At 40.0% G+C, this 23176-nt stretch overlaps 7 protein-coding genes and 1 long non-coding RNA gene across 15 annotated transcripts; 5 read left to right on the forward strand and 3 right to left on the reverse strand.

Moving 5' to 3' along the window:
• The first annotated feature begins 17 nt into the window (after positions 1–17).
• Positions 18–3131, forward strand: LOC116916322 (nucleolar protein 10). 2 transcript variants are annotated; one of them, XM_032921552.2, is made up of 12 exons: positions 18–178; positions 380–777; positions 832–1044; positions 1106–1337; positions 1405–1669; positions 1741–1901; positions 1962–2155; positions 2233–2323; positions 2383–2460; positions 2523–2737; positions 2798–2897; positions 2966–3131. In XM_032921552.2, exons 1-12 carry the CDS (start codon positions 113–115, stop codon positions 3089–3091), a joined length of 2139 nt encoding a protein of 712 aa, XP_032777443.2. In that variant the 5' UTR covers positions 18–112; the 3' UTR covers positions 3092–3131. The 2 variants fall into 2 exon arrangements, with proteins under 2 accessions (XP_032777443.2, XP_032777444.2); XM_032921553.2 differs by having other exon boundaries at positions 2526–2737.
• Positions 3129–4675, reverse strand: LOC116916328 (cytochrome c1, heme protein, mitochondrial). Its single transcript, XM_032921563.2, has 6 exons — positions 4514–4675; positions 4386–4433; positions 4156–4304; positions 3965–4097; positions 3610–3903; positions 3129–3549 (listed from the first exon to the last, which is right to left on the reverse strand). Exons 1-6 carry the CDS (start codon positions 4580–4582, stop codon positions 3322–3324), a joined length of 921 nt encoding a protein of 306 aa, XP_032777454.1. The 5' UTR covers positions 4583–4675; the 3' UTR covers positions 3129–3321.
• Positions 4676–6018: 1343 nt separating this feature from the next.
• On the forward strand, positions 6019–9718 carry LOC116916325 (protein LSM14 homolog A-A). Of its 4 annotated transcripts, none has more exons than XM_045168971.1 (9): positions 6019–6304; positions 6568–6743; positions 6804–6920; positions 6977–7058; positions 7114–7233; positions 7481–7866; positions 7923–8218; positions 8298–8766; positions 8827–9718. In XM_045168971.1, the coding sequence occupies exons 1-9, from the start codon at positions 6184–6186 to the stop codon at positions 8848–8850; spliced, it is 1791 nt and encodes a 596-aa protein (XP_045024906.1). In that variant the 5' UTR covers positions 6019–6183; the 3' UTR covers positions 8851–9718. The 4 variants fall into 4 exon arrangements, with proteins under 4 accessions (XP_045024906.1, XP_045024908.1, XP_045024907.1 ...); XM_045168973.1 differs by having other exon boundaries at positions 7114–7164; XM_045168972.1 differs by having other exon boundaries at positions 6022–6304; positions 8301–8766.
• LOC116916341 lies at positions 9017–10604 on the reverse strand. The gene is made up of 2 exons (XR_004390599.2): positions 10392–10604; positions 9017–10323 (listed from the first exon to the last, which is right to left on the reverse strand). It is a non-coding gene; the product is annotated as an uncharacterized LOC116916341 (long non-coding RNA).
• A 1570-nt stretch (positions 10605–12174) lies between these two features.
• LOC116916331 (superoxide dismutase [Cu-Zn]) lies at positions 12175–13140 on the forward strand. The gene is made up of 4 exons (XM_032921565.2): positions 12175–12364; positions 12491–12581; positions 12646–12833; positions 12895–13140. Exons 1-4 carry the CDS (start codon positions 12299–12301, stop codon positions 13000–13002), a joined length of 453 nt encoding a protein of 150 aa, XP_032777456.1. The 5' UTR covers positions 12175–12298; the 3' UTR covers positions 13003–13140.
• A 150-nt stretch (positions 13141–13290) lies between these two features.
• Positions 13291–14796, forward strand: LOC116916332 (superoxide dismutase [Cu-Zn]). The gene is made up of 5 exons (XM_032921566.2): positions 13291–13769; positions 13830–13990; positions 14117–14207; positions 14274–14461; positions 14527–14796. The coding sequence occupies exons 2-5, from the start codon at positions 13925–13927 to the stop codon at positions 14632–14634; spliced, it is 453 nt and encodes a 150-aa protein (XP_032777457.1). The 5' UTR covers positions 13291–13769; positions 13830–13924; the 3' UTR covers positions 14635–14796.
• Positions 14797–14910: 114 nt separating this feature from the next.
• Positions 14911–15814, reverse strand: LOC116916329. The gene is made up of 4 exons (XM_032921564.2): positions 15716–15814; positions 15525–15639; positions 15338–15469; positions 14911–15280 (listed from the first exon to the last, which is right to left on the reverse strand). The coding sequence occupies exons 1-4, from the start codon at positions 15737–15739 to the stop codon at positions 15003–15005; spliced, it is 549 nt and encodes a 182-aa protein (XP_032777455.1). The 5' UTR covers positions 15740–15814; the 3' UTR covers positions 14911–15002.
• On the forward strand, positions 15639–21427 carry LOC116916327 (glycine-rich cell wall structural protein). Of its 4 annotated transcripts, none has more exons than XM_032921561.2 (4): positions 15639–19654; positions 19724–20658; positions 20780–20874; positions 21060–21427. In XM_032921561.2, exons 2-3 carry the CDS (start codon positions 19724–19726, stop codon positions 20859–20861), a joined length of 1017 nt encoding a protein of 338 aa, XP_032777452.1. In that variant the 5' UTR covers positions 15639–19654; the 3' UTR covers positions 20862–20874; positions 21060–21427. The 4 variants fall into 4 exon arrangements, with proteins under 4 accessions (XP_032777452.1, XP_032777453.1, XP_032777450.1 ...); XM_032921562.2 differs by having other exon boundaries at positions 20780–20857; XM_032921559.2 differs by lacking the exon at positions 20780–20874 and having other exon boundaries at positions 15639–19510; positions 19569–19654.
• The last annotated feature ends 1749 nt before the right edge of the window (positions 21428–23176 follow it).

A 23176-nucleotide genomic window follows, 5' to 3' on the forward strand; every position in this document is an offset into this window, starting at 1 on the left:
AAGGACACACTAGAACTAGCTTCGTCTTAAGTATAGCAGACACCTTACTTATTTTTTTGACAACCCACGTGTATTGGTGTGAAATCGACAGAGCTACAGAAACTTCCCCACAATGTTGATTCAAAGTTCCAACAATGTAAAAATCTATAATCTAAGTGCCGGGAAGTCTTTACCAGAGGTATGTAGCTTAGATTTTTTCAATACCAGTTATTTAATGTTCGCGTAAATTTCTCCTTTTCATGGTTTTGCCTTGAAAGACATCACTCATGGTGTTTGTAGCTGAAAAATGTAGCTTATTAAATGTTCTTTAGAAATGTTGAACATCTTCCCGATTTCTTAAGTACTCAGGTGTTTAAGATGGTATTTTTATTTTCTCTAGTGGTTGTCTGATCGGAAGAAGAGAGCATTACAAAGCAAAGATTTGGACATCAGGAGACGTGTGGAGCTAATTCAAGATTTTGACATGCCAGGAGTCAGTACCTCAATAAAGGTCTCTAAGGATGGAAAATACATTATGGCTACAGGCATCTACAAGCCAAGAGTTCGATGTTATGAAGTGGCCAATCTGTCCATGAAATTTGAACGTTGCATGGATGCAGAAGTCATAAAATTTGAGATGTTATCAGAAGATTACAGTAAAGTAGTCTTCTTGCAATGTGATCGCTTTGTCGAGTTTCACGCACAATACGGCCGCTATTACAGAACTAGGATACCCAAGTTTGGAAGGGATTTAAAGTATCATTTTCAGTCATGCAATCTCTATATTGTTGGGACAGGGTATGTAATACACGTAAGTAAATGTTTCTTCAGTTAATCAAAAATCATTCTTAGGCCAGACGTGTATCGCCTTAATTTGGAAGAAGGAAGATTCTTAAACTCATTTCAAACAGAAGGCACAACTCTTAATGTTTGTGATATGAATCCATTTCACCAATTGTTCGTCTGTGGTTCCAAAGAAGGAAAAATAGAGGCATGGGATCCCCGTGCTAGAAACCGGGTTGGTGTTCTCGATTGTGCTTTACACGCAGTAACACCTGACACACAGTATTTACCTAAAAAAACTTGTTCGTTATCTCTTTTCACTGATTTGCCAACATTTCCCCAGAGTCATAGGCATTCCTCAAGTCACGGCCGTCAAATTCCGTGACGCATTAACAATGGGAGTTGGTACTTCGACTGGCCAGATACTTCTTTATGACTTGCGATCCAATCGGCCAACTAGAGTAAAAGATCACCGATACGGACTCCCCATCAAAACCGTCGATTTTCATAATCTGAACCATGATTTAGTTGCGTCGATGGACTCGAGAATAGTTCGCCTATGGGACAGAAATACGGTAAAATGATTTCAGGCATATTTGTACCAGAGCTTTTAGTATCAAACGCCTTTTTCTCTGACTATAGGGTGAACCTTATGTTTCCGTCGAAGCCACATCAGATCTTAATGATCTGTGCTTAGTACCCAACAGTGGTATGATGTTCATGGCTAACGAAGACAAAAAGATGCTCACCTATTATATCCCTAACCTTGGTCCGGCCCCTCGCTGGTGTAGTTTCCTTGACTCGTTGACAGAAGAACTGGAGGAAGGAGAAACCGCTGCCGTTTACGATGATTATAAATTCTTGACAGTTGAGGAGTTGCACGATTTAGGGTTCTCTCACCTAATTGGTAGAGTAATATTTGATTATCAAACCCTCTTCTGTTATTAATTTCCACTATTTTTCAAAAATATTATATAGGAACCAACTTGTTGCGAGCTTACATGCATGGATATTTTATTGATATGCGACTTTACCGTAAAGCCAAATCCATCGTCGAACCTTTATCACTAACACGCTATAAACAAAATAAAGTCAAGGAAACAATTGATCAACAACGTTCCAGTAGAGTTCAGTTACAAGTAATGGAACAAAGATAATTCAGCTGTTGCATCCTATAAATGATTCGATTTTTGCCTTAGAAACTACCTGCGGTGAACCGCGAGCTGGCTCTCAAACTTATGGAAGACAGTAAGGCGGTTGACGATGCTGAAGCAGTTGGGAAAAAGAGTGCTGCGAAATTGCTCATGAAATCCAATATTCTCAACGATTCGCGTTTCAAAGACCTGTTCGTGAACCCTAACTTTCAGATTGACAAATCCTCCGAAGAATTCAGGTATTTTTTTTTTTTATCAAAAAAACGATTTGTCACTTCTGCGTTAACTTTTCTTCCACTCTCTAATTATTATACAGGTTGCTTAACCCTGCAGTCTCACGTTTGGACAAAATCCGAGAAAAACGTATCAAAAAGGCTCTCGTTGAAGACCAGTTTGAACCCGTCAAGGTAAAACCATACAATTACAGTTGTCTCGAGTTGTAAAGGAATTACTTGCGCTTTTCTAGGGAACAAGTTTAGAGAATCCCCTCATGGATGATGAGTTTTCCGACAGTGAAAGGAAGGGTCGCAAACGGACCATTTCGGTAAATTGCTGCAAGATATGCGGCTGTGGGAAATTGTGATTTGATTTTTTTTTTCCATCTAGCAGAGTGACGACAGCAGTAGCAGCTCAGATGACGAAAGCCTCAGAAATGAAATAAAATTACAGCATAAAATAATCAGAGAAGAAAAATTTCAAAAGAGGCGATTAGAGAGAGAACAGGAGAAGCTCGAAGGGCCTAAGTTCATGGCGCTTAAGCCAGGACAAAAATTTCAGGGTTTCCGCTCTACTAACGATCAACCTAAGAAAAAACTGGCCAGGTATCAATATTTGTCATTGTGTTGTAACACGATTTTCATTCATTTCCTTTTACTAATTAGGGCTGCCCTTGGTGAGAGAATTCACCTAGAGGAAGATGTTAACAAGATAAAGCTTGCGCCGTCTGCTGGGTCCAGAGAGATGACATTTACTCTTCCACAGGTAGTTGCAGAGTTATTAACCCTTTAATTGAATTACTGTTTTATGGATGTTTCGTTTTTTTTTAATAGAGCGAACGTGTTACGAAAGCCAGAGAACAGGCTCAACAACATCACGAAGAACGACGTAAAATAATACGATCAGCCAATCATTTGAGAACACGAGGTCGTGGGAGAGGTGGTCGGGGAAGATATTGATATGGAACTTTCGTCAAATAAACAAGACATAGAATGCTTACGGTTGTATAACCTTATCTTTATTATTCCTACAGATGAGTCGAAGTTGTAAGGACTCGAATGTACAGTCGCTATTTCAATAGGATCTTGGGTGTTCAAACCAACGATTATTGATGGTGATAGGAAGAAAATAGATCGCACCATCCTTCCTTCTCCATTTAATAAAAAGCATTTCATGTAGCTGAAACATTCTATTCGGATTTTGGCTTGTAAACGATTTTCCTGGTTTTGACAACACTCCACTTGTGGCGCTTCCAGTAGTAGGCTACTGAAATCAAGAAGGAGAACAGCATAAGAGCTTTAAGAGCCATCTTCTTGCGATCGTCGTGTTCAGGCTCAGCTGCCCATTTGAGGAAGATAGCCACGTCTTTAGCCATTTGACTGGCAGTGGCTGGCGTTCCATCCGAATACTCGATCAGCTAAAGATACAAATCTTGCGTAACGAATTATTTACTCAAGGAAATGCAGTTAACATGTACCTCGTTGTAGAGTGCTTGGGCCATGCCAATGGCACCACCCGGGAAATACGGATTGTAATAAAGGCCGTCGCGCAACGTAATACCACCTGGTGGATCGGTGTAACCAGTCAACAAGGAGAACAAATAGTCTTCTCCTCCGTGACGAGCAGCGGTGATGTAGGTTAGATCGGGTGGAAGTGCACCATTGTTGGCATTTCGTGCAGCTTCTTCGTTAGTATATGGACTTGGAAATCTATCAGAAAGCTTGCCTGGTCGCTGGAACATAAGACCTTCCTCATTTGGCCCATCTGTAACCTGCATATTGGATCCTAGTAAATTTTTTGGAAAACATGAGAATACCTCACACTATGCAGACCTGAATAGCAGCTGCTTCCTCTTTGGCTTCATCCTCAGTATGACTGACATCAATCAAGTTACGATAGGCCAAATATTTCATACTATGGCAAGCAGAGCAAACTTGCTTGTACACTTCATAGCCACGACGAATGCTACACATTAAACCATTATGTACATTTCATACATTTTAAAAGCCTCAATTTATGATACCTAGCATGATCTAAGGAAGAAAATATCCCATTATGGCTCCATGGAAAATGGGGAGCATGTAAGTCCAGTCCTGAAGCCTTGACCGATTGGTCCAAGGTGTATGCCAACCCAGCAGCACCTCCAATCAGTGACCCCACCACCACTAGTCCCTAAAATAATTGAAATAATATTTTAAGTTCAAACCTTTTGAGAATTCAGATTGCATGTGATTAGTACAAAATTATTCCTACCGCTTTTTTGCCGGCCGAGAGCTCACGTAGAGTAGACAGATGGGATTGCTGAAAATGCAGAGTTGAATGTTACTTAATCTTGTTGGGAAATTAGGTGTGAATTCATTCCAAGAAAAGTACGAACATACCTGGATAATACCATTGCTTTGGACTCGAAGTAGCCCAGACTTAACGAATTTACCCGCTACTCCGGCCATCTTTGATGAATATTTCGGGATCACAATCTTTTTTCGGTCGTTCCAAACATAGAGAAAGAGACAGAGTAGCACATCGGAAAGACAGGAAAAATTTTCCAATTGCCTGTGCTTAGGGTGCGAAGGCATTTGGCTGAATGTACCCCATTGGCTAACAGCTGACGCCTTTGGTCACATGATCGAAATACAGCCAATAGCGTGCAGTGCAGCTAACCTAGGTTAGAGTTAACAACGCCTCTTTCCTCTTGGCGCCATGCGCCGATATCGTGGACGGTGCAACTTGTTCACGCCCCTACACGAGCGTCATCGTAAATTTGCCCCTAGGAAGTGTTAGAGAATTCTTGCTCTTAACTCTCTTTCTCTATGACACGTACAGCGTTGACATGTTCAGCCAAATCATACGTTACGTAAAAATTGTTGTTTCATACTTTCATTTTCATTTGTATTTCCGGTATTTCGCATTTCGTTAATTTCATTCACTCGCTATTAGTCCGTTTAGCTATCACAAAGAATAACTTCATTGAAATAAAAAGGTAATTTACTGGCAAACATAGTGTTATATTATTGAAAACAATAAGCTTGGTTTTGTATTTCTAATAAAGTTCTTTTACTATTTTTATTGTTATTTTATTCGTTGCCACTATTACTATAACCCATTTGCACAATTATACCTCCTTTATTTTTCAATCGGTTCTTGTGATTGTTCATGTTTCTCGTTAGGGAAATAAAATGTTAGTTTTTTAAACTCTGGTTCTTGGAGCAATTGAACAAATTGGTGGCTTTGCCTTTGGAGAAAATAAGAACCCACAAAAGGGATAGCGCTTCAACTGATTTAAAAACAAGATAACTACGCTCAAATAAAATATTGCCGGTGAAATTTGGACACAAGTCCTCAAGGGAGGAAGTATTTTCAGACGCATTTTCATTCCCAAAGACATCTTCAGTCCGCAGTAGCGATCGGCCCCGATTAGCCAAAATCGGGTTAACCGCTTCACCCCGCCCACCCCAGAAAAGGGCAATCGGGGCTGAATCGGGGTGTCACTTCGCCAGTCAGGATGGGGCGGGGCAAAAATCGAGGTTAACCCGCTTGCCCCGACGCCATTTGTAAAAATAGGCGCTTGAATTCCAAACTACGAAATTGGGTCGGGTTTTTATCGGGGCAAACGGGGTTAACTCCCCGATTTTCATCATAATAATTGATTTTGACTCGATCGATTATGTTTTTACGTCGGGGCATTGCAATCGGGGTTGCATCCCCGATTAGGCACCCCGATACAAGCCCGATTGAGATCGGGGTTCAAAATTTTTCTCCCCGAGCCCCGAATTTTGAAACCCGATTGGAAAAATACGCCCCGATTAGGGTCGGGGGTCCGCACGCACGCAGGCGTTAACATACAGAAAACTAAATCTGGCAATGTCTACCCAAACAACATAAAGAAAAAGAAAAAGAAATCTTCTTAGAAATTGGCGTTCTGAAAATTTTCCATTCAGCTGTTCGAGCACCGGTGCGACGGATTCGATTAAGGCAAAAGAAAAGAAAGATTTATCCGAATTCATCGAGTTGGAACGGAAATTGTGTAGCCATTTAAGGCTGAATTTCGAAAATGAGTAAAGCTATGCAGTTGCTAGGCAGTAAAATTAGTTTAATCTCCAAGTCAGAGATCCGTTACGAAGGGATCTTATTTACGCTGAATCCCAACGAATCCACTTTGGCTTTGGCTAAGGGTAAGCATTCTTGTTTTTGATGTAGGAAAAATTTCTTTTACTTTTTTACAAATTTGCCATAAGTTGTGTTTCAACAAACAATGGGAAACATTACTTGTGGTAATTGTTCTTGTTATAAATGGTTCAAAGTGGTCTTCTGTCAGTAGTGGCCGAAAGGAAGCTGTTGTATTTTAGTACAGTTCTAAGTTCTGATTAATACTGATAGTGTTACACAATCATGTGGATATTAGGTTCTTAATTCTTTCCTCTTGCATATTTTCTAGTGCGTATGTTTGGAACAGAAAATCGACCTACAGATAACCCTGTTGCTGCAAGAGATGAGGTGTTTGAATTTATTATCTTCAGAGGTCAGGATATCAAAGACATTCGTCTTTGTGAACCACCTGCACCACAACCTCCTATTCCTGGAACACTTCCATATGATCCAGCCATTGTTCAGGTATGTTGGTAGAAAGAAAATTTATTACCATGTATGAAAATTTTTTCACAATTAATGTAGCATTCAGTCCCTGGTGTTGGATCTCTTGGAGCAACAGGACTTCAACAGGCAACTGGACTTGCTGGTAGCATCATGAGGCCAAATTTTGGACCATTGGGTGGTCTGAATCCCTATCCAGTTAGTGAATTTGGGTTATGGTTTAAATGAAAATGGTTTCTAATAGATAGTTGTAGAATCTAGATGGTGGGGCTACTGGTGGCCCCCTAGGACAGCTAGGAAATCTTATGGCACCAAGCTTAGGTGCAGGGCTAGGAGGTAATGTTTGTTTCTGGGTGTTGTGTGGCAGAGTTTGATGTGATTTGTTGGAAAGGTTTAACTGGTGGACTTGGACTGAGTGGAGCCGCCGCTGTTGCTGCAGCCAGTGAGTTACCCCTTTCCCCTCACGGGGAAATGCCCCCTCACCCGGATCATTTGTCCGAGGCAGACCAAGGTACAAGGCCAAGGACATTGCCTATAAAGTGTCTTGTCTAGTGCATGATAACTGTTCGCTTGATTCCTACTTACCTGCATGCCCAAACTGTAGCTGATTCTACTACGTTGCGTGAGCACGCGAGTGTTCTTTTTTTTTTCTTTTGCAGCTTTGGCTTTGTCCTTTGGTGGCGTTGGTCTGTAGTTGTTATCGGTTACGATCTGTGTCTAATCTTTTGAATCGTTTCATGTTCCATTATTTGCCTCAGATTTGTTGGGGGGAGTGGGAAGATCCAATAACTCAACGCCAGTGGGAGGTGCATCAGGAACAACAAGCCAGGCTAGAAAATCACCATTGCTTGGTGACAAGGAAGATCAACGGACAAGTAGCCGTGGATCGGGAGGTGGCGGTCGATCTCAACAGAACGATAGAAGCCAGCAACAGCGAGGGGGAAATGGTAGATCAAATTCTCGTGGACGAGCACGTGGAAACAATGCTGGAGGTAGTCAGAATGTTGATCGTAGAGATGGTAACCGATCTCAGGGGGGGCATCCGCAAGGTTCGTTCAATCGATTTGCAAGCAATTTCAATAATCGATCCAAGGGGCCTCTAAAATTTGATGAAGACTATGATTTTGAATCTGCTAACGTGAAGGTAAACCATAGCTGTGTTAATCGAGCATCCACTTTCTAAACCGTCATCTCTATTAGTTTGAAGAACTGAAAAACAAAATGGGTAAAATGAAGATTGGTGGTGACACCGTACTTGTTCTTAGCGGTCCTCCTGGATCTACCGTAGAAGGGGAGAAGAAGGAGAAAACAGAAAGCGAGCTCACCGAAGCAGTTACAAATTCAGGTGATGGCGAAGCTTCGACAGAAGCTTTGGTTTCGGTTTCACCTAACGACGATGGTAAAGCACCCGAATCTCCAGTAAAGCCCATCTGCTACGATAAGACGCGCTCTTTCTTTGACTCCATCAGTTGTGAGGCTGTAGAACGCAGCAAGGGGTAAGTAAATTTCGTTCAAATTATCTATTGGTTAGTTGTGATTAACAAATTATTATTCTTGTATATTTTTCCCCCTAAGTAGCAATACACAGCGGACAGATTGGCGTCAAGAGCGAAAATTGAACGCGGAAACCTTTGGATTGCCGTTTAACCAGCGCAGAGGTGGATTCAACCGTGGAGGCGGTGGTGGACGAGGTTACTACGGAGGGCGAGGAGGCGGAGGTGGGGGGTATTACCGCCAGCAAAGTAATGATGGCGGCGGTTATCAGCAACGTGACGGCGGTTATCAACAACGTGATGGTTACCAGCAGCGAGAAGGCGGTTATCAGAACCGAGATGTAGGTTACCAACAGCGCGATGGTGGATTCCAGCAGAGGGATGGAGGTTACCAACAAAGAGATGGAGGTTATCAACAGCGAAGTGGTTATCGAGGATCAGGTGGATACAGAGGTGGCCGTAGTGCCCGAGGTGGAAATGGTGGTGGGAGCAATAGAGATTCCGAATCCACCGGCCAACCCAGAGGAGGATACAACCAGAGAAGGACCTGGGTAAGCAAAGCATTAGTACCAAATCTAGTAATGTTTTTATTCATATTTATTCTTTTGTAGCAACAACAAGAGAATCGAACGTAGAGTTGTTCGTTGACTGGCTGCTGAAGCGTATTTGAAACGAAGAATGATTCTGTCGAACATTTGATGAGAGATGTGGGGGGCATTTGGTGTGAGAGGTTCTGTTTGGTAGAGTTGGGAAACGGCGTATGATAAGTGGTGTGAGCGGTGCGAGTTGGTGTACAGTTTCTTCGGTTTGTCGTCTTGCCGTTGGTGTGAAGTGATCGTAACTCTTGTTGGGCCCTCCTCTCGTCTTGTACGGATCGTTCCTTGCGTCTCTTCAGGTCTCAGTAGCCGGAAATTGAAGAACGGATATTTTTTTTTTTCTATTTTGCTGTGAGAGGATCGATGGATTTACCTTTGGATTTAACACCTGGAACAGAAGGAAGTTGATATTTTCGTTTTTCTTTTGTTTGTTTCTCACCCGTTAATTTCCTTAATTATTGTAGAGACTTTTGACTTGTTTTTCCTTTTTCTCGTCTATTCATATTTTGCATCTGTCCCCAGTTCACTCAGTTTGTCTCCCAACTGCCCCCTTTACATTGTTCCCGTCCCATTTCCAATATTTCTGAATGAATGTGTGTGGGGTGTAATGATTAAAAGTCATGTAATTGAGCAAGATGGTCAACTTTGTCGGAATTGCAAAGATGTGCTACGCTTCGGAACCGCGAGTGATTTTTACACGACGTGTCAAATCGTAAATTTTCGTATTCTACGTGACTCGCGCCTCGTCCATACTTTTTGGTAAATATAATTCCACGACTTGTGAAGAACACCGGCAAATGGCACTCGACCGGCTTCTGTATTGGTTATTTGCTCCTATATTGTGGGCATGTACTCAAAGCTCGTAAAAAACAGAAGCACAATAAAATATAAAACGTCGTGTAATCAATTTGTTTTCTTCTGTGTAATTCAATTCATTTAATTTTGGATATATTGACGGCAGTAGTGTTCCACGTAACATTTTGTTGCTTAATGGGATATAAGTGAGGGTTGCAACCTATTGTTAGTATTAATGAGTATTTTGGAGCAATCTATATCGCCCGGAATTCCATTCAAGTAGGACCAAAAAATTCCCAGATCGAAAATAAATCCGAACTTGTCGGAGGCTTGATCCGTATCTGATATTACCGATATAATTTGTTATTGCGGATCCATCAATTGTCTTTCGAAAATTATTGATTACGGTGTTTTGAAAAATAAATTTTAGTTATTTTCAGATTTTTGGTTCTTGGCTCTTTGACATTGGTTACAGCTTACAGGACTACTGCCACTGAGCTATCGTCTATTGCCTAGTTATGAGTGAGTAGTGAGTACTGAAATAGCAGGCTAGGTTTAATTTTAAATTAAGAAATGATATGAAAATTTTGAGAATCATTATTCGAACTATTCCTCACCATTGACGAATAGTTATCCAAACTGCATTTTGGAATTGAAATTCAAAGGACGATGTTAGTCTTCCTCTTTTCAGAGGTGTGAGAAGGCAACATGCAGTGGCTATCGTTACATATGTTATGTTATTATTATTATATTTTTTAAAGCAATGGATGGAGGATGACTTTTACTTTTTTATAAGAGGAAAACGAATCTCGTAAGGAGTTCACATTAGCGTACTTAACATTTTGGGGATAACAGAATACAGAACAACCAATTTCTGCTCAGCGATCAGGATCAGCTGACGGCCCACTGCGTGACGCCACAATAGCCCATATTCGCCAACGGCGGATCTCGAACTGTTCTGCCTCTGCCGGCGTGAAAAGCAAAATCGAAGTCGACAAGAAAGTAAAGCCGGGACGCGGTATATCGTGTACGCGTACCGTGTACCGTGTACCGGTATATCGTGGAAAACGATCGTGGAATGGCTTGCTCCGCCCCCAAAGGGGGGGCTATTTCGTGGAATAGGTCGATTTCACGGTATATCGTGGAAAGCGATCGTGTACCACTATACGTTACATACAGCAGACAACAGGCCCAGAATCAAATTCAACTTGCCGTGTGGTATTGTTTATTGCTTCATATACAAGGTAATTTGATAGATGTACATAATTTATTTTATATTATTTTTTTAACGTACTTATTTGTAGTTTTAATGTCTTCCAGGCCAAATAGAAAATGCAAGCCACTAATCCACCTCTGTCAACAGTGTGTAAAAGTTCAAGGGTTAGTTAATCCTAATCATAGTCTATAAAATTAATTAATTAATTGTATTTATAGTACTATATATTGACTACTATATAGAACTACTATATAGAACTACTATATAGAACTACTATATAGAACTATATACTAAAATAACTTTATATACTAAATAATACATGTAATATTTATTTATATAGATATAAATATACTGGACATCTAGATGCTACTTATAGAAAGCTGCCTGTCTTTTTTTTTTCTTTAACTAGATGATGCTTATTGCTTGCTTTGATCAAGTAGCCGACGGTACTAAAGAAAATGAATAATGGCCGAATGATGGGTGGCCGTTTGGATTTTTTTTCGAGGTTTTAGATGTATTGTTCCAATAAATTACGACCTATATTAAACCTGGCTCCTGGTTGTAACGTACCATAAAATTTATGATTTCTTACAAACCCAAGTAGCCGAAATAGCCTAAATGTATTAATTAAATTTAATAAATTTTTCATAACACCAAAAAAAAATAAAAAAATTTTTTTTTATAAAAAATTTAAAAAAAAAATAAATGTTTTAGTGTAAAGACTCACGTGGACTAGACTTTGGAAATATATATAAATAAATGTATAAAATAAAACAATTTTTTGACCGAATTTTTTTTAAAGAAAGTCGGTTATGCCGGTATAGACTTAGCGGACAATTTCTTTCTAGGAAAGCCAGTATAATTTATTTATTTTTCAGAAAATTATTTTTTTTTAAAATTTAAAAAAATTTAAAAAGCTCTAGTAACGCGATCGTTTTGCACTGAAATTTATTTGTTTTTGTTAGGTTTTTGTGTAAAAAAATTTTTTTTAAAAAATTTTTAAAAAAGTTTGTAGGTGTCCTTTTTGGCAATTTAGAATTTTTAAAAATTTTTTTGGTTAGGGATAAAGGGCATGTATTAATCAGTAATAAAGAAGCCCGTTGATTTTTATTATATATTTTCCATGATTAAAAACAAATTCACTTCAATAAGGTTTATGTATTAACAATAACACATTATACAATAAAAGCTATTAACGGTGTATTAACGTTGTGTTTTGTATATATAGTACTATATACAAATACTATATATAAGTACCGCTGCAGTAAGATATACCATCCACGACAGTGTCTGTAGGGTTTGTAGGTTGGTTCCCCCTCCCCGGGCGGGGGGATGGGTTTTCGTTGTCGAGTAAAGCCCGACCGACATATACAGTTAGCCGAGTACTGCAATCGATTCCACGTCATTTGACAAGTGCAAAATCCTGTGAATAAACCTTTAGGTTTTCAGCATTATTTTCTCCTTTCTTGTTGAAAAATGGCCTCAGCTGTTTGTGTATTGTTGGGAGAAAATGTGAAAGGCGTTCTGCACTTTGACCAACAGGTAGGACCATACATGAATTTTTCAAAGTTTTTCTCGTGATTAATTGCTAGTTTAAGTGATATCAGGGGTAATTATATAATTTTGCTACATCGTGTATGAATAATGTCGTTATGTACTCATTATCAGGGAGATGTTGTCAATGTTAAAGGAGAAGTAACTGGATTAACTCCTGGGGACCATGGATTCCATGTCCATGAGTTTGGTGACTACACCAATGGTATTCAATTGTAGTTATTTCAGTCTCATAGTATGTTCCACACATTGTCAGTTTGGCTCGACAGGCTGCATGTCTGCTGGACCCCACTTTAACCCAACTGCTGTTGAACATGGTGGTCCAACTGATCAGGTTCGTCATGTTGGTGATCTTGGAAACATTGTAGCCAACGAAGCAGGTGTTGCCACTGTGGATATCAAGGACTCCTTGTTATCTCTATCTGGTGCTAATGGAATAATAGGTCGCACCATTGTGGTAATAGAATTTTCATCTTTTTTCGGTACTCTTTTGCTAATGGAAGCTAACATCTTCCTAGGTACATGCTGATCCTGATGATTTTGGTAAGGGTGGGCATGAACTGAGCAAAGTCACAGGAAATGCCGGCGCTCGCGTTGCTTGTGGAATTATTGGCATTGGAAAATGACTAAGACCAGTTTCAAACCATATTAACAAATTATAGCTCATCATGTATGGCATTTATGTTGGCAGATATTATTTCAGTTTTTTAATTCATTTATGTTGTTAAAAAACTGGATTGATTACAAATGTATTTACTCTGGAATCCCAGCTAGTGTATCTGTCTTCTTGGTCACGTGCCACGTGAAATCTGGTATTACCCTTTAGAAATTTCCTGTTCGAGTCATTCGCTGGTGTCAAAGTATTGGCCAATACTAGTAAAACCGAAGAAGTGTATTTTCTTCTAGAAACGAGCTTGTCGGATTAAAATTTTCGTGTCTGGCACTTCAGTTGAAAGTATTAATTCTTCTTTTTTCAGAGATAAGTTAAAATTCTTGGATCAATTAAGCTGTAATGGGTGAATGGGTTGGATGGTGAAGCATGTACAACGATTTCAATATTTTTAATATTTTTGAATGATTTCAGTCCCATTTCGTTTTTTTTTGACAAATTCGTGAAACGTGAGTCAACTTCTAATATACAAATAAATAAGCCTGAAAGATATTCCTACAAGTTAGTACACAATGTTTGTGCAAATTATGTTATTGTTTTAGAATGCATCGTTCACAAATGAGCGTATAATGTGAAAAAGAAATGACCCAGTGCAGAAAGGTAGTTTTTTTTCTATAGCTTGCTTTCGTTTTGTTTTTCAAGAAAAGAATGAATCTTCCCGAGACTTTCTTTGAATCCATACGTTGAGAAATATGCAACGCTGACGTTGGGTAGAGAGCCACTGTACGTGATCACAACGTATGAAAAAAGGCGAATGCACATGAAACATCTTTCTATTTACAGGTGTTCATTCTTTGTACTGCAGGAGTTAGTCTGTCATCACCCTGTCTGGTGAACTGTTGACTTTTCAAAATATTCAGTTTCAATCAGATTTGATTATGACTTCTGCCGTTTGTGTATTGTTGGGCGAAAAAGTGAAAGGCACCCTACACTTTGAACAACAGGTATCAATCTTAGTTTTTTGTGTCAGCGTATTGAAGCAGTTTGCTGCATTAACGGCCTATTAATTCTTAGCCATAATGTCCTATTGTACTCAAATTTTCACCATCTCCACTCCTATTTTTAATCAGGGAGAAGTTCTCGTTATTATGGGAGAAGTAACTGGACTTACCCCAGGCGAACATGGGTTCCATATCCATGAATTTGGCGACTATACTAATGGTACTAATCTATTTGTGGTTTTAACTCTGATGTTCCATTATCTTTTTTTTTTCTTCCTGTTGGCAGGTTGCATGTCTGCTGGACCCCACTTTAACCCAACCGGGGTTGATCATGGTGGTCCATTTGACGAAGTTCGCCATGTTGGCGATTGCGGGAATTTGATCGCTAACGAATCGGGAGTTGCCAAAGTCGATATCAAAGATTGCTTGATGACACTTACTGGTGAATATGGAATTATTGGCCGCACCGCTGTGGTAAATATTCAGCTATGATACGCTTTTTCTCTGTCGTTGTCTCATGAATATGTATACCACTTTAGGTACATGCGGATCCCGATGATTTAGGTAAAGGTGGGCATGAGCTCAGCAAAGTCACAGGTAATGCTGGCGCTCGTGTCGCTTGTGGTATTGTTGGCATTGGCAAATAGATTGTCGCCGATTCGAAATCCTACTCGCAACAAGTTGTAGGACATCGTATACAGCCTTACAATTTTAAGGCAAAGTGGTGTTGAACATACTTACTGTTTTGATTTCTTCTTATATATGTTTACTAATTATCGAACTTATTAAAAGTTACATTTATCCTGGAAGCCTGTTCAGATTTTCATTTCCCGTTAACACCTACTGGAGCCTCTTTTTTGTCGCCATGTTGTTATTCGTGGGATGACGAACCTGATAGGTCAAAAGATTTATACTACCACATGTAAGAACAATGAGCAAAGTGTATTTAGTTTACAGGGGAGAGCAGGACAAGTTAATTTGAAAGCAACTTATTCATTTAAATTGAATTTCACAGTTACTGAATCGGTAGTTTCACTTGTTTGACAATTGGCCTGTAGCCTCTGGCATCATCAGCGTCGTATGTAATTATTCGACGGTATCCGTCCGGCCCATCCCAGAAATAGTCGCCCACTTTGCTGGTGTCACTGAAACCAGTTTCTTCGCGGCCGTGTTGTAGCGCTGTGTAGTTGAAGTGATAAACTTTCGTGCGTTCTGTCGTCGTTGTAGTGGTTGTGGTAGGAAAATCTGAATTGGCGCGACCCTGTCGTCCTTCTACATCTGGCCTGGGCTTCGCTGTTTGTAAACGTTAGCGATACAGTAACACTTAAATGAGAAAAAAATCAAATTTACGTGGCGTGACGCGGACCCGTTTGCGACCGGTGATGAGGAACCTGCCCTCCTTATCCGTGGCGTACATTACCGTCTGATAGTATCCGTCAGCTGTCAAGAACCCATACTCACCAATGATGATCCCATTTGCGTCTACAGGTTGGCAATTTTTCAGTCACATATTAGAGTTCACATAACATTGTCTTACCTTTTCTTTCTTCTCTGTGCTGAGTTCCTAGGTTGAATCCGAATTGATAGGGCTTCGATTCCTCTTCTCCGTCAGTCGCTTGAAGCAGGACACAAAACACGATCACCACCAACACCTGCCATATTGAGGTACATGTGCTTTGTTTTAGAAAACAATAGTAGAGAGGTAAAAAAATAATGAGGTTCACTAACTTGAAGAGGAATGAGCTTGATCATGATGTAAGACGCACACACTCTTGGGAGTGCGAATGCAATGGTTAGGAAAGTTTAGCAAGACTTTTTATAGCATCGGGGCTACTATTTAGTTTCCTTCTATACATCTCTACAAGATCCTCCTTCTCGACCTTCCCATCCTCCATCTTAGCGGCTCTTCTGATAAGTGGGTTTAGACCTTTCATGTCTTAAAACATGCGAAAGAAACGTATACGGCTGAGAAGAAAAACGGCATGGCATAGTGCGTCTAAAACCAGTTATGCAAATGTCTTACGTCGACACTTCCATAGACCCATGCGGCACTGTTTTCTTTTCCACCCTCCATGAATTATGCGTAAATTTCTTTTTGGCAGCCACCCTTCAGATCCATGCTACCATAGCGTTACGCCACCAACTTGACAAAAAAAAAAAATTTCGAGCCCACAAGCCCAAAGAAAAAAAAAAACACAGAAAAAATGTGTTGGAGGCTTCTAAGCATGGCTGTGTATGTGAGGGAACTCGCATTTAGTTTTTGAATCCGAAATAGTTATCCATCAGCCGTTGTGACTTTGAAGGAGAATAGGTTAGATGCGTTTCTGTTAGAAAGTTTTGGCTTTTCAAGCGTTTTCGCCTCTAGGTCTTAAACAATCTTTCAATTTTTCTTTATCGCTTATGCGAGTGTTTGTTCGAATTAATCAACACCCAAGAAATAGCCCACCTCTGTTATGAATTATACTTTCATAATGGTTGTGCATTGTTTTTCTTTTGGAAGAATAGTCAGTCGTTGACGGTGGACAGTGTTAGGCTTGCTATTTCTAGTAGGGCCAAGACGTGGCACACGCTGCAATTATTGATGAGATGGATGTTGAATAAAGAGAAGGAGAAGGGCTCATGTGCGTTTAGCAACGAATACTCATCATTTCGTTTATATTACGACCAGTCTCTGCAATCATCTGGCCACTCGATTTCTTTTGGCTACTTTTGCTATTTGACCTCGGAGTCCAGAGTTCTTTTTTTCTTCTGTCGTAATGAATGTATTTTGTAAAACCTTGTTCTCTCTGACATTCAACTGGTGGAGTTAAGAATGATCAGTGCCTTTAGAATCTCCTTTTCTTCAATTATTGCCATGGTCATTGTGGGCATCATCTTGCATAAGGTGAGTCGCCAATCACCTCCAGACAACAGCCTCCCGCCAATCAACCACTAAACAACAAAATAGATACATCCTTGACCGGCTTGTTGAAGAAATAGGAATCAAAAGGCATTTTGCATATGTTTTGATGTCCTCCCCTTTAAAGGAATTATACACAATATTTACTGAGCAGTGAATGGGGATGGGACACCGGGTTTAGAATTGGCTTAGGTGTAACTAGACATGTGTATTTTATTTTTTTATTTTTTTATTTTTTGCTTACGCATTGCAAAGCGTTTTCTCTATTCTGGGCGCTTCTTGAGGTCTGCTTTCATCGAGCCAACTATAGACATTTATCAGTTTTACAGTAAACCATGACTTGAGCAAATTCGTTACCGTACGTTCTTGCGAAAAAAAAACTAGAGATTACAGTGTTTCAAAAAGCGTAAAATTCGATAAGAACAAACGCGGTTTTCCTTGTTTGTTGATTTCTGCAATATTGTCTTTATATAGGCAATTCAAACGAAAATTGAAATAGGCGATTAAGAATCCAACATTGAGGTCTTAAAGGTGCGGTGATGAATGAGTTAGGCGCACCTGAAACTTTCGTTCCACATCTCCCTTCTTTTTGGCGTCGTATGTATTTCCTGTGCGTTAGTTTTGTTTATTCTTTTGCGGTTTCTGATTTGAGAAACACTGCTAGCTCTCGTTTGCTTCTATTCTTTGCTTCTATTTTTCTAATTCATTGTTTCATAACGAGTTGCCTTTAAATACTTCTTAGACAAGTATTGTTTTAGAAAATCGCTCTAGAATGCCTGCTCCCTTTGTTTAATCGCTTCTTTCAGTTAAACTTTATTCACGTTGCGAAATTGCAAACCTATTTGTATTCAACCGTAAAATGTTTTTTAAGGTGTGTTTACTAGTTTTGACCAAACGTTAAAATCATGGTAGTAAATGTGTCCTACTTACCATTTCATACCTGGCAAGCATAGATTAGCACTTGTTCAAATGTTAGGTCTCATATCTGCTCCATCAATTGTTTTAGAAGGTATCTGATATCCAAAAGCACTATCATATCATTCACCTTCGTTAGTACGAGAAAGAAAGCTTTATTTTTATGTCTATTGTATCAGTGAAGTGAGCCAACAAAACTTCCTTGACCTGCGTGAAAGTTTAAGGAGGTCATCTGGCGAAAGTTGATTTCACTTCCGCGTAGGAGGAAGAAGTTGTCGATGTTGACAGGACAGTGGCTTTAAGGCGATGGTGTAGGGAAGGAGAAAATTGCCTGCTACCTTACAAACATCGTTATGTGCAGTGTACATACTTGATTGACTTGTTTTGATATGGGGCGTCAATCTTCTTACCGAATGGAACGAGCTTCCCACAAAACACATGATGAATCAAGCGATTCATTGAACATGAAGCCTGTAATTTTCTTTTGCAATAATAACACTTTTTGAGTGGGAATGGAAGAGGCAAGCCTCCAAACCTTTTTATTTTCTAACAAAAATAAAACTTTCACTAAATCGCTCTGTTTGTTTTTCTCCTAGAATATAAATGGGTGCCTCTTCCGCGTACAAGTTCTAGCTTACTTTACCTGCAGAAACTTAGAAAATATTGATAAGATATATTGAGCCATACTGGAAAATGAATTGGCGGCCATTCACTTTGAAAAACATGATCGCCAAAGCCAAAGAAAGACCGTCATTTGGTGTTGTGACTTATTTGCCTTTAACTGGCGTCTCACCGAAACGGATGTGAAGTTTGGACATCGATCCTTCCGCTACCAGTGGCGGAAAAAGTGATAGTTCCCTTATTCGTTATGTGCATGCTCAGCATACGAAATGAGAGAGGTTGAGGAAGAATTGATTTTTAACGAAAACATTTTTTTATCTCATTGGATTTCTTTTTTAAACTCTCACTCTTTTACCTTGGTCTGGGGATTCGAGACGATCGTAAATTTGTATTGAAGAAAGCCTATCGGTGAATCCTGGCTTTACATCGCTGTCACCAGGCCGACCTTTGCTTGCGAAATACGTTAATATTTGCATACGGTGCAGACTACGTGCAGAAGGTCGTGTAGCAAAGAATCCTTTCACTTTTGTAGCAGCCCTGCAACGTTAAAAGCAGTTTTCACCTTCCCTGCAGATTTACATGTTGTTAAAGCTATTCATGTTGAGCTAGGGATGAGCAAGATCATTCAATCAACAGGGAAGCGGTTGCGAAAGTTGTACAACCAAATGTTGTTCCATACTGTTTGCAACTCTCTACTCTGAATAAGGAATGATCCAAAGTTGGATAAAATCCGAGAAGAAAACCATGCCTGTCAGCTTAGTGAGGGATGACTTTCTATTCATTGACTGTATAAACCTGATGCTTCATCAACTAGAACTGTATTTGTAATAAATTTAGCCGTGCATTTGCTCTAAAGGTTGAGAATTTGCGAATTAGTCTGCACTTGTAATCACGAGAAAAGTTCTAATAGTTCTCGTTTCCTTTTTTAAATTTATTTTTCAGCGTGAAACGGAAGTGATTATATTTCTGTTTGTTCAATGCATGGAAAGTTTTTTTTTAGTTCCCCCTTCTGTCTAGCGAAAGTTTCACTGCTAGTGACGAAATTAAAGAGGGAGGAAAATGTTGGAGCCAGCGCCGAGTGATGAAGGGTATGATAATATGAATCACTTCTGTAGTTTTTTTCCTGGTTTATGCTCCATATTTAAGGTGACAGCAAGCTTTAGTTCAACAGAAACATTGTTCCTACTGATCTGGTTTGTTCTCTTCCAAGGCTCCACTTCCATACAACAGTCGTAAGGACTATCTTGAGTTTTGGTTATTTACACTACTAGAACTACTGTAATACAATTTTCTTTTAATAGATGAATCATTCATACACGCTATTAGTTGTGATGCTAATAGTCCACTATGGTTCTTCCGCCCCTGCCCCTCAATCTGGCTCAACAAGTAACGTTGGCTCGGGACTCACAAACTTGAATTCCAATTTACTGGGTTCCAGCACCAATCCAGGCCTTTTGAACGGTGGATTAGGCACAGGACTCGGATTCAATGGACTAAATTCTTTCGGCGGTGGATTTGGAAACGGCCTAGGAGGATTTGGTTCCGGTCTTGGAACAGGAATTGGAGGATTCGGATCTGGACTTGGAGGATTTGGATCCGGACTTGGTGGCTTTGGCTCCGGACTTGGTGGCATTGGCTCCGGACTTGGAGGATTCGGATCAGGGATCGGAGGCTTTGGGACGGGACTTGGAGGAGGTCTAGGAGGATTCGGATCAGGGATCGGAGGCTTTGGGACGGGACTTGGAGGAGGTCTAGGAGGATTTGGATCAGGAATTGGCGGCTTTGGAACTGGACTTGGAGGTTTCGGATCGGGGTTGGGGGGAATCGGTGGCAGTCTAGGAGGATTTGGATCAGGAATTGGCGGCTTCGGAACAGGACTTGGAGGAATCGGAGGGGGTCTAGGAGGTTTCGGATCAGGCATTGGTGGCCTTGGAACAGGCCTTGGTGGACTGGGTGGAGGTTTTGGAGGAATCGGCTCCGGTTTGAGTGGTTTTGGATTGGGAAACGGATTGGGTGGCTTCAACAGTTTCGGTATTGGGGGCCTTAATGGGTTGGGATTCGGCAACGGCCTCCTCAACGGTGGGGGACTAGGAGGCATTGGATCCCTTAGCAGTTTTGGAGGAAATGGTTTACTGGGCACGGGCAGTCTCCTTAATAGTGGACTGCTTGGCACCACTGGCCTTAACAATGGGCTAGGAACTGTTGGTTCTAATTTCGGCCTCGGCAGTGGTCTCGGGTAAGCATTTTTCCTTTTTTCGTATATTTTGTTGATGTCTCTTGTTTAACCTACGGTAGTCTAATGTGACAAGTGTACTCGCTATGTTGTTTTCAACGAGTCGTTGTTGAAACCCATGTAGATTGGGATCCAGCTTCGGGACTGGCTTCGGCTTGGGAAACCTTGGTGGTGGCAGCTTTAGAAGCCTCCCCGACCTCAAGTAGATCGTTACAAGAGGTAAAATTATTATCTTTCATCAATAACTTCCTTGTATGCCATGCAACGTCGATTTATTTTCAAAATGCTGTTGCAATTATAATTCAGGCTCATTTTCCAGCTAGAGCACTGATAACGTTAAATGCCTTCCATAAGCTTCAAAAATTTGTCTCTAAGCTCATTTTTTCATTTTACTGTTTTCGTAGTCGAACGGCGCCCTTGGTAAACCTAATGAATGGAGGCTCTACTTTAACGTCTTCTGATCAACATGTCAATAATCTAGTTAATCGCATCCGTGCAATCCAACAAGAATTCGCGACAAATGCTTCGTCTTCTTCCAGATCTACATCTTCTTTTGGCGATATCCGATCTTTCGATCCCACGAATGACAAGGATGTGTAACCATCATATTTCTCAGATATATTTCTTCTACTACTCTCATATTCGGCGTATAAGTCGTGGCCAATTTTTTTTCTGTTGAGTTATGGTAAAGTTTCTTTTTGTTATGTTACTCATTCAAGTGTGTAACTGCGTATTTTGTTTAGAAATAAATCATGTTATTGGCTCCCCACAACATCTAATCCGATTGCAGTTTTCGGGTACAGTAATATAAGTCAAATGAGTTTACAAGTAGCCACCAGATCCCGCCGTGGATAACAGGTGGCGCTGGTATGGTAATTATGCTGTTCCTGATCTTTTCTTTTGAAAGGAAAAACCGTTGGTTTAAGGAGAAAACTAATAACTTAATCGAAATCAGAGTTCAGTTTTGCTTGTGCTGACTGATTTTTGTCGAATTTCAAGAAATGTCATTTTTTGCAGATTTTGACAAAAGTGGTACAAGGCTATTACGGAACGCCATTTGATCCATTTTTTTATGGACAACTCTTATCGCTAGCTGATCGTTTATGTAGAAAAAAAATAGCTCAGTAGCACTGCCATCTAACGTTAAAAACGACACTAATAGGAGGGATTTGAATAGACCACGCCTTCAACGAAGGAGGAGTCCACTACATATTGAATTTATCGATCGATTGTTAGGCCCATTTCGATCGCTATTGTATAGTCAATGGCGGCATGGCGGAGACGCGCACTGGAACTCGGAAGTGGATGCATGTGCGACTTGATGTGGCGTTGCATGTGGGAGGCCCCGTTGGTAATGTTAAGCGTATTAATAAATTAGGGTATGTAAGGCAATGAGTTATGCCATAATATCTTACTTAGTTCGAAGACTGGTCATTTGATGATACGTGTGAACAGTGGTAGTGCTTGGGTGCCTCAAGAGGGAATCGCAGAACATAGCCATAGAGCTAAAAGTCATAGAACATTTTTAAATTGTTATTTGATTTTGTGTTGTTTCAGCAGTAGTATGTCCTTCAACAATCTGTTATGTCCAAACATGGAATGAGTTGCATGTGACTAAGTCAACCAAATGTGGCAACAACAATTAGTCAGCAATGGAATTAGTCAGTGGAAAACAACACATTTGTTCCTGAGGATGGTTTTGAGTTTATCTATGCTTATTGTATGTTTAATTTTTATTGTTATTATTTTAAAATCAATATCTGAGGTTTTTCTTTATCACGTATGAAATTTGCCATGTTTTCAGGCCAACTGGAAGGATTCCTCTTTTTCACAGAACTTTACAATTTTCATGGTATACTTAACTGCTTGTCAGAAGTGGATTGTCACTTGGCATCATTTGAATGGTACAGTATATTTGCCCATTATTTCTTTTAGTTTTTGTTTGTGATCAAATGTCTCACAGTGTTTGCATTTCTTCAGGTATGGTCCATATCAGCAGTGTTATGATGCACTTCTTAAATACACCAATCCCTCAGAAAATATTCTAGTTGAAATTATGGAAATCTCTGCCCTTCATGCAGAACTGCACAATGATGGGTTTGTATAAACAAGCTTGAAATGACAAACCAACAGTATTTTTGGTTTGGCTTACACATGCAGCTCTATGACATGTTGATGTTAGCTAATTATTAATCATAGGGGTAAAGAATATCTTGAGCGGGAGAATTGGATCACAATTGACTAGATGTTTTACTATTTTAAATGAGCTTATCACAAAGAATTTTTACTCATTCATGTTCTGTTTCTGTAATGTAGGTAGAATAATCGCACTGTCGTGGTAGTAATTCGCGATAGATATGCCAATAGGGTTTCGCTGTTTTCAGTAAGTGTATCAGCAAGAATGTTATACTGAAGCATACTTAATTTCTTTAATGTAGATTCACAATCATAATGGATTTGAAGAGGAATATTGATGGAGTTTTGGTATAAAAAAGTACATGTTCGTTGGAAGGGCACCGAA

This window comes from Daphnia magna, linkage group LG2 (genome assembly GCF_020631705.1).
Source record: "Daphnia magna isolate NIES linkage group LG2, ASM2063170v1.1, whole genome shotgun sequence".
NCBI lineage: Eukaryota > Metazoa > Arthropoda > Branchiopoda > Diplostraca > Daphniidae > Daphnia > Daphnia magna.

Bases quoted from the DNA above. Each gene is read 5' to 3' on its own strand.
- LOC116916329 (XM_032921564.2), bottom strand. From the start codon at position 15,739: ATGATCAAGCTCATTCCTCTTCAA. The intron at 15,640-15,715 runs GTTAGTGAACCT...TCAATATGGCAG, and splicing joins TCAAGCTCATTCCTCTTCAA to GTGTTGGTGGTGATCGTGTT. The intron at 15,281-15,337 runs GTAAATTTGATT...GTTTACAAACAG, and splicing joins ACGGGTCCGCGTCACGCCAC to CGAAGCCCAGGCCAGATGTA.
- LOC116916332 (XM_032921566.2), top strand. From the start codon at position 13,925: ATGACTTCTGCCGTTTGTGTATTGTTGGGCGAAAAAGTGAAAGGCACC. The intron at 13,991-14,116 runs GTATCAATCTTA...ATTTTTAATCAG, and splicing joins CCCTACACTTTGAACAACAG to GGAGAAGTTCTCGTTATTAT. The intron at 14,208-14,273 runs GTACTAATCTAT...TCCTGTTGGCAG, and splicing joins ATTTGGCGACTATACTAATG to GTTGCATGTCTGCTGGACCC.
- LOC116916325 (XM_045168971.1), top strand. From the start codon at position 6,184: ATGAGTAAAGCTATGCAGTTGCTAGGCAGTAAAATTAGTTTAATCTCC. The intron at 8,219-8,297 runs GTAAGTAAATTT...TTTCCCCCTAAG, and splicing joins GCTGTAGAACGCAGCAAGGG to TAGCAATACACAGCGGACAG. The intron at 8,767-8,826 runs GTAAGCAAAGCA...ATTCTTTTGTAG, and splicing joins ACAACCAGAGAAGGACCTGG to CAACAACAAGAGAATCGAAC.
- LOC116916322 (XM_032921552.2), top strand. From the start codon at position 113: ATGTTGATTCAAAGTTCCAACAATGTAAAAATCTATAATCTAAGTGCC. The intron at 2,461-2,522 runs GTAAATTGCTGC...TTTTCCATCTAG, and splicing joins GTCGCAAACGGACCATTTCG to CAGAGTGACGACAGCAGTAG. The intron at 2,738-2,797 runs GTATCAATATTT...TTTACTAATTAG, and splicing joins CCTAAGAAAAAACTGGCCAG to GGCTGCCCTTGGTGAGAGAA.
- LOC116916331 (XM_032921565.2), top strand. From the start codon at position 12,299: ATGGCCTCAGCTGTTTGTGTATTGTTGGGAGAAAATGTGAAAGGCGTT. The intron at 12,582-12,645 runs GTATTCAATTGT...TTGGCTCGACAG, and splicing joins GTTTGGTGACTACACCAATG to GCTGCATGTCTGCTGGACCC. The intron at 12,834-12,894 runs GTAATAGAATTT...ACATCTTCCTAG, and splicing joins TAATAGGTCGCACCATTGTG to GTACATGCTGATCCTGATGA.
- LOC116916327 (XM_032921562.2), top strand. From the start codon at position 19,724: ATGAATCATTCATACACGCTATTAGTTGTGATGCTAATAGTCCACTAT. The intron at 20,659-20,779 runs GTAAGCATTTTT...AAACCCATGTAG, and splicing joins GGCCTCGGCAGTGGTCTCGG to ATTGGGATCCAGCTTCGGGA. The intron at 20,858-21,059 runs GTAGATCGTTAC...CTGTTTTCGTAG, and splicing joins AGAAGCCTCCCCGACCTCAA to TCGAACGGCGCCCTTGGTAA.
- LOC116916328 (XM_032921563.2), bottom strand. From the start codon at position 4,582: ATGGCCGGAGTAGCGGGTAAATTCGTTAAGTCTGGGCTACTTCGAGTC. The intron at 4,434-4,513 runs GTATGTTCGTAC...CTGCATTTTCAG, and splicing joins AAAGCAATGGTATTATCCAG to CAATCCCATCTGTCTACTCT. The intron at 3,904-3,964 runs GTCTGCATAGTG...TCCAATATGCAG, and splicing joins AGGAAGCAGCTGCTATTCAG to GTTACAGATGGGCCAAATGA.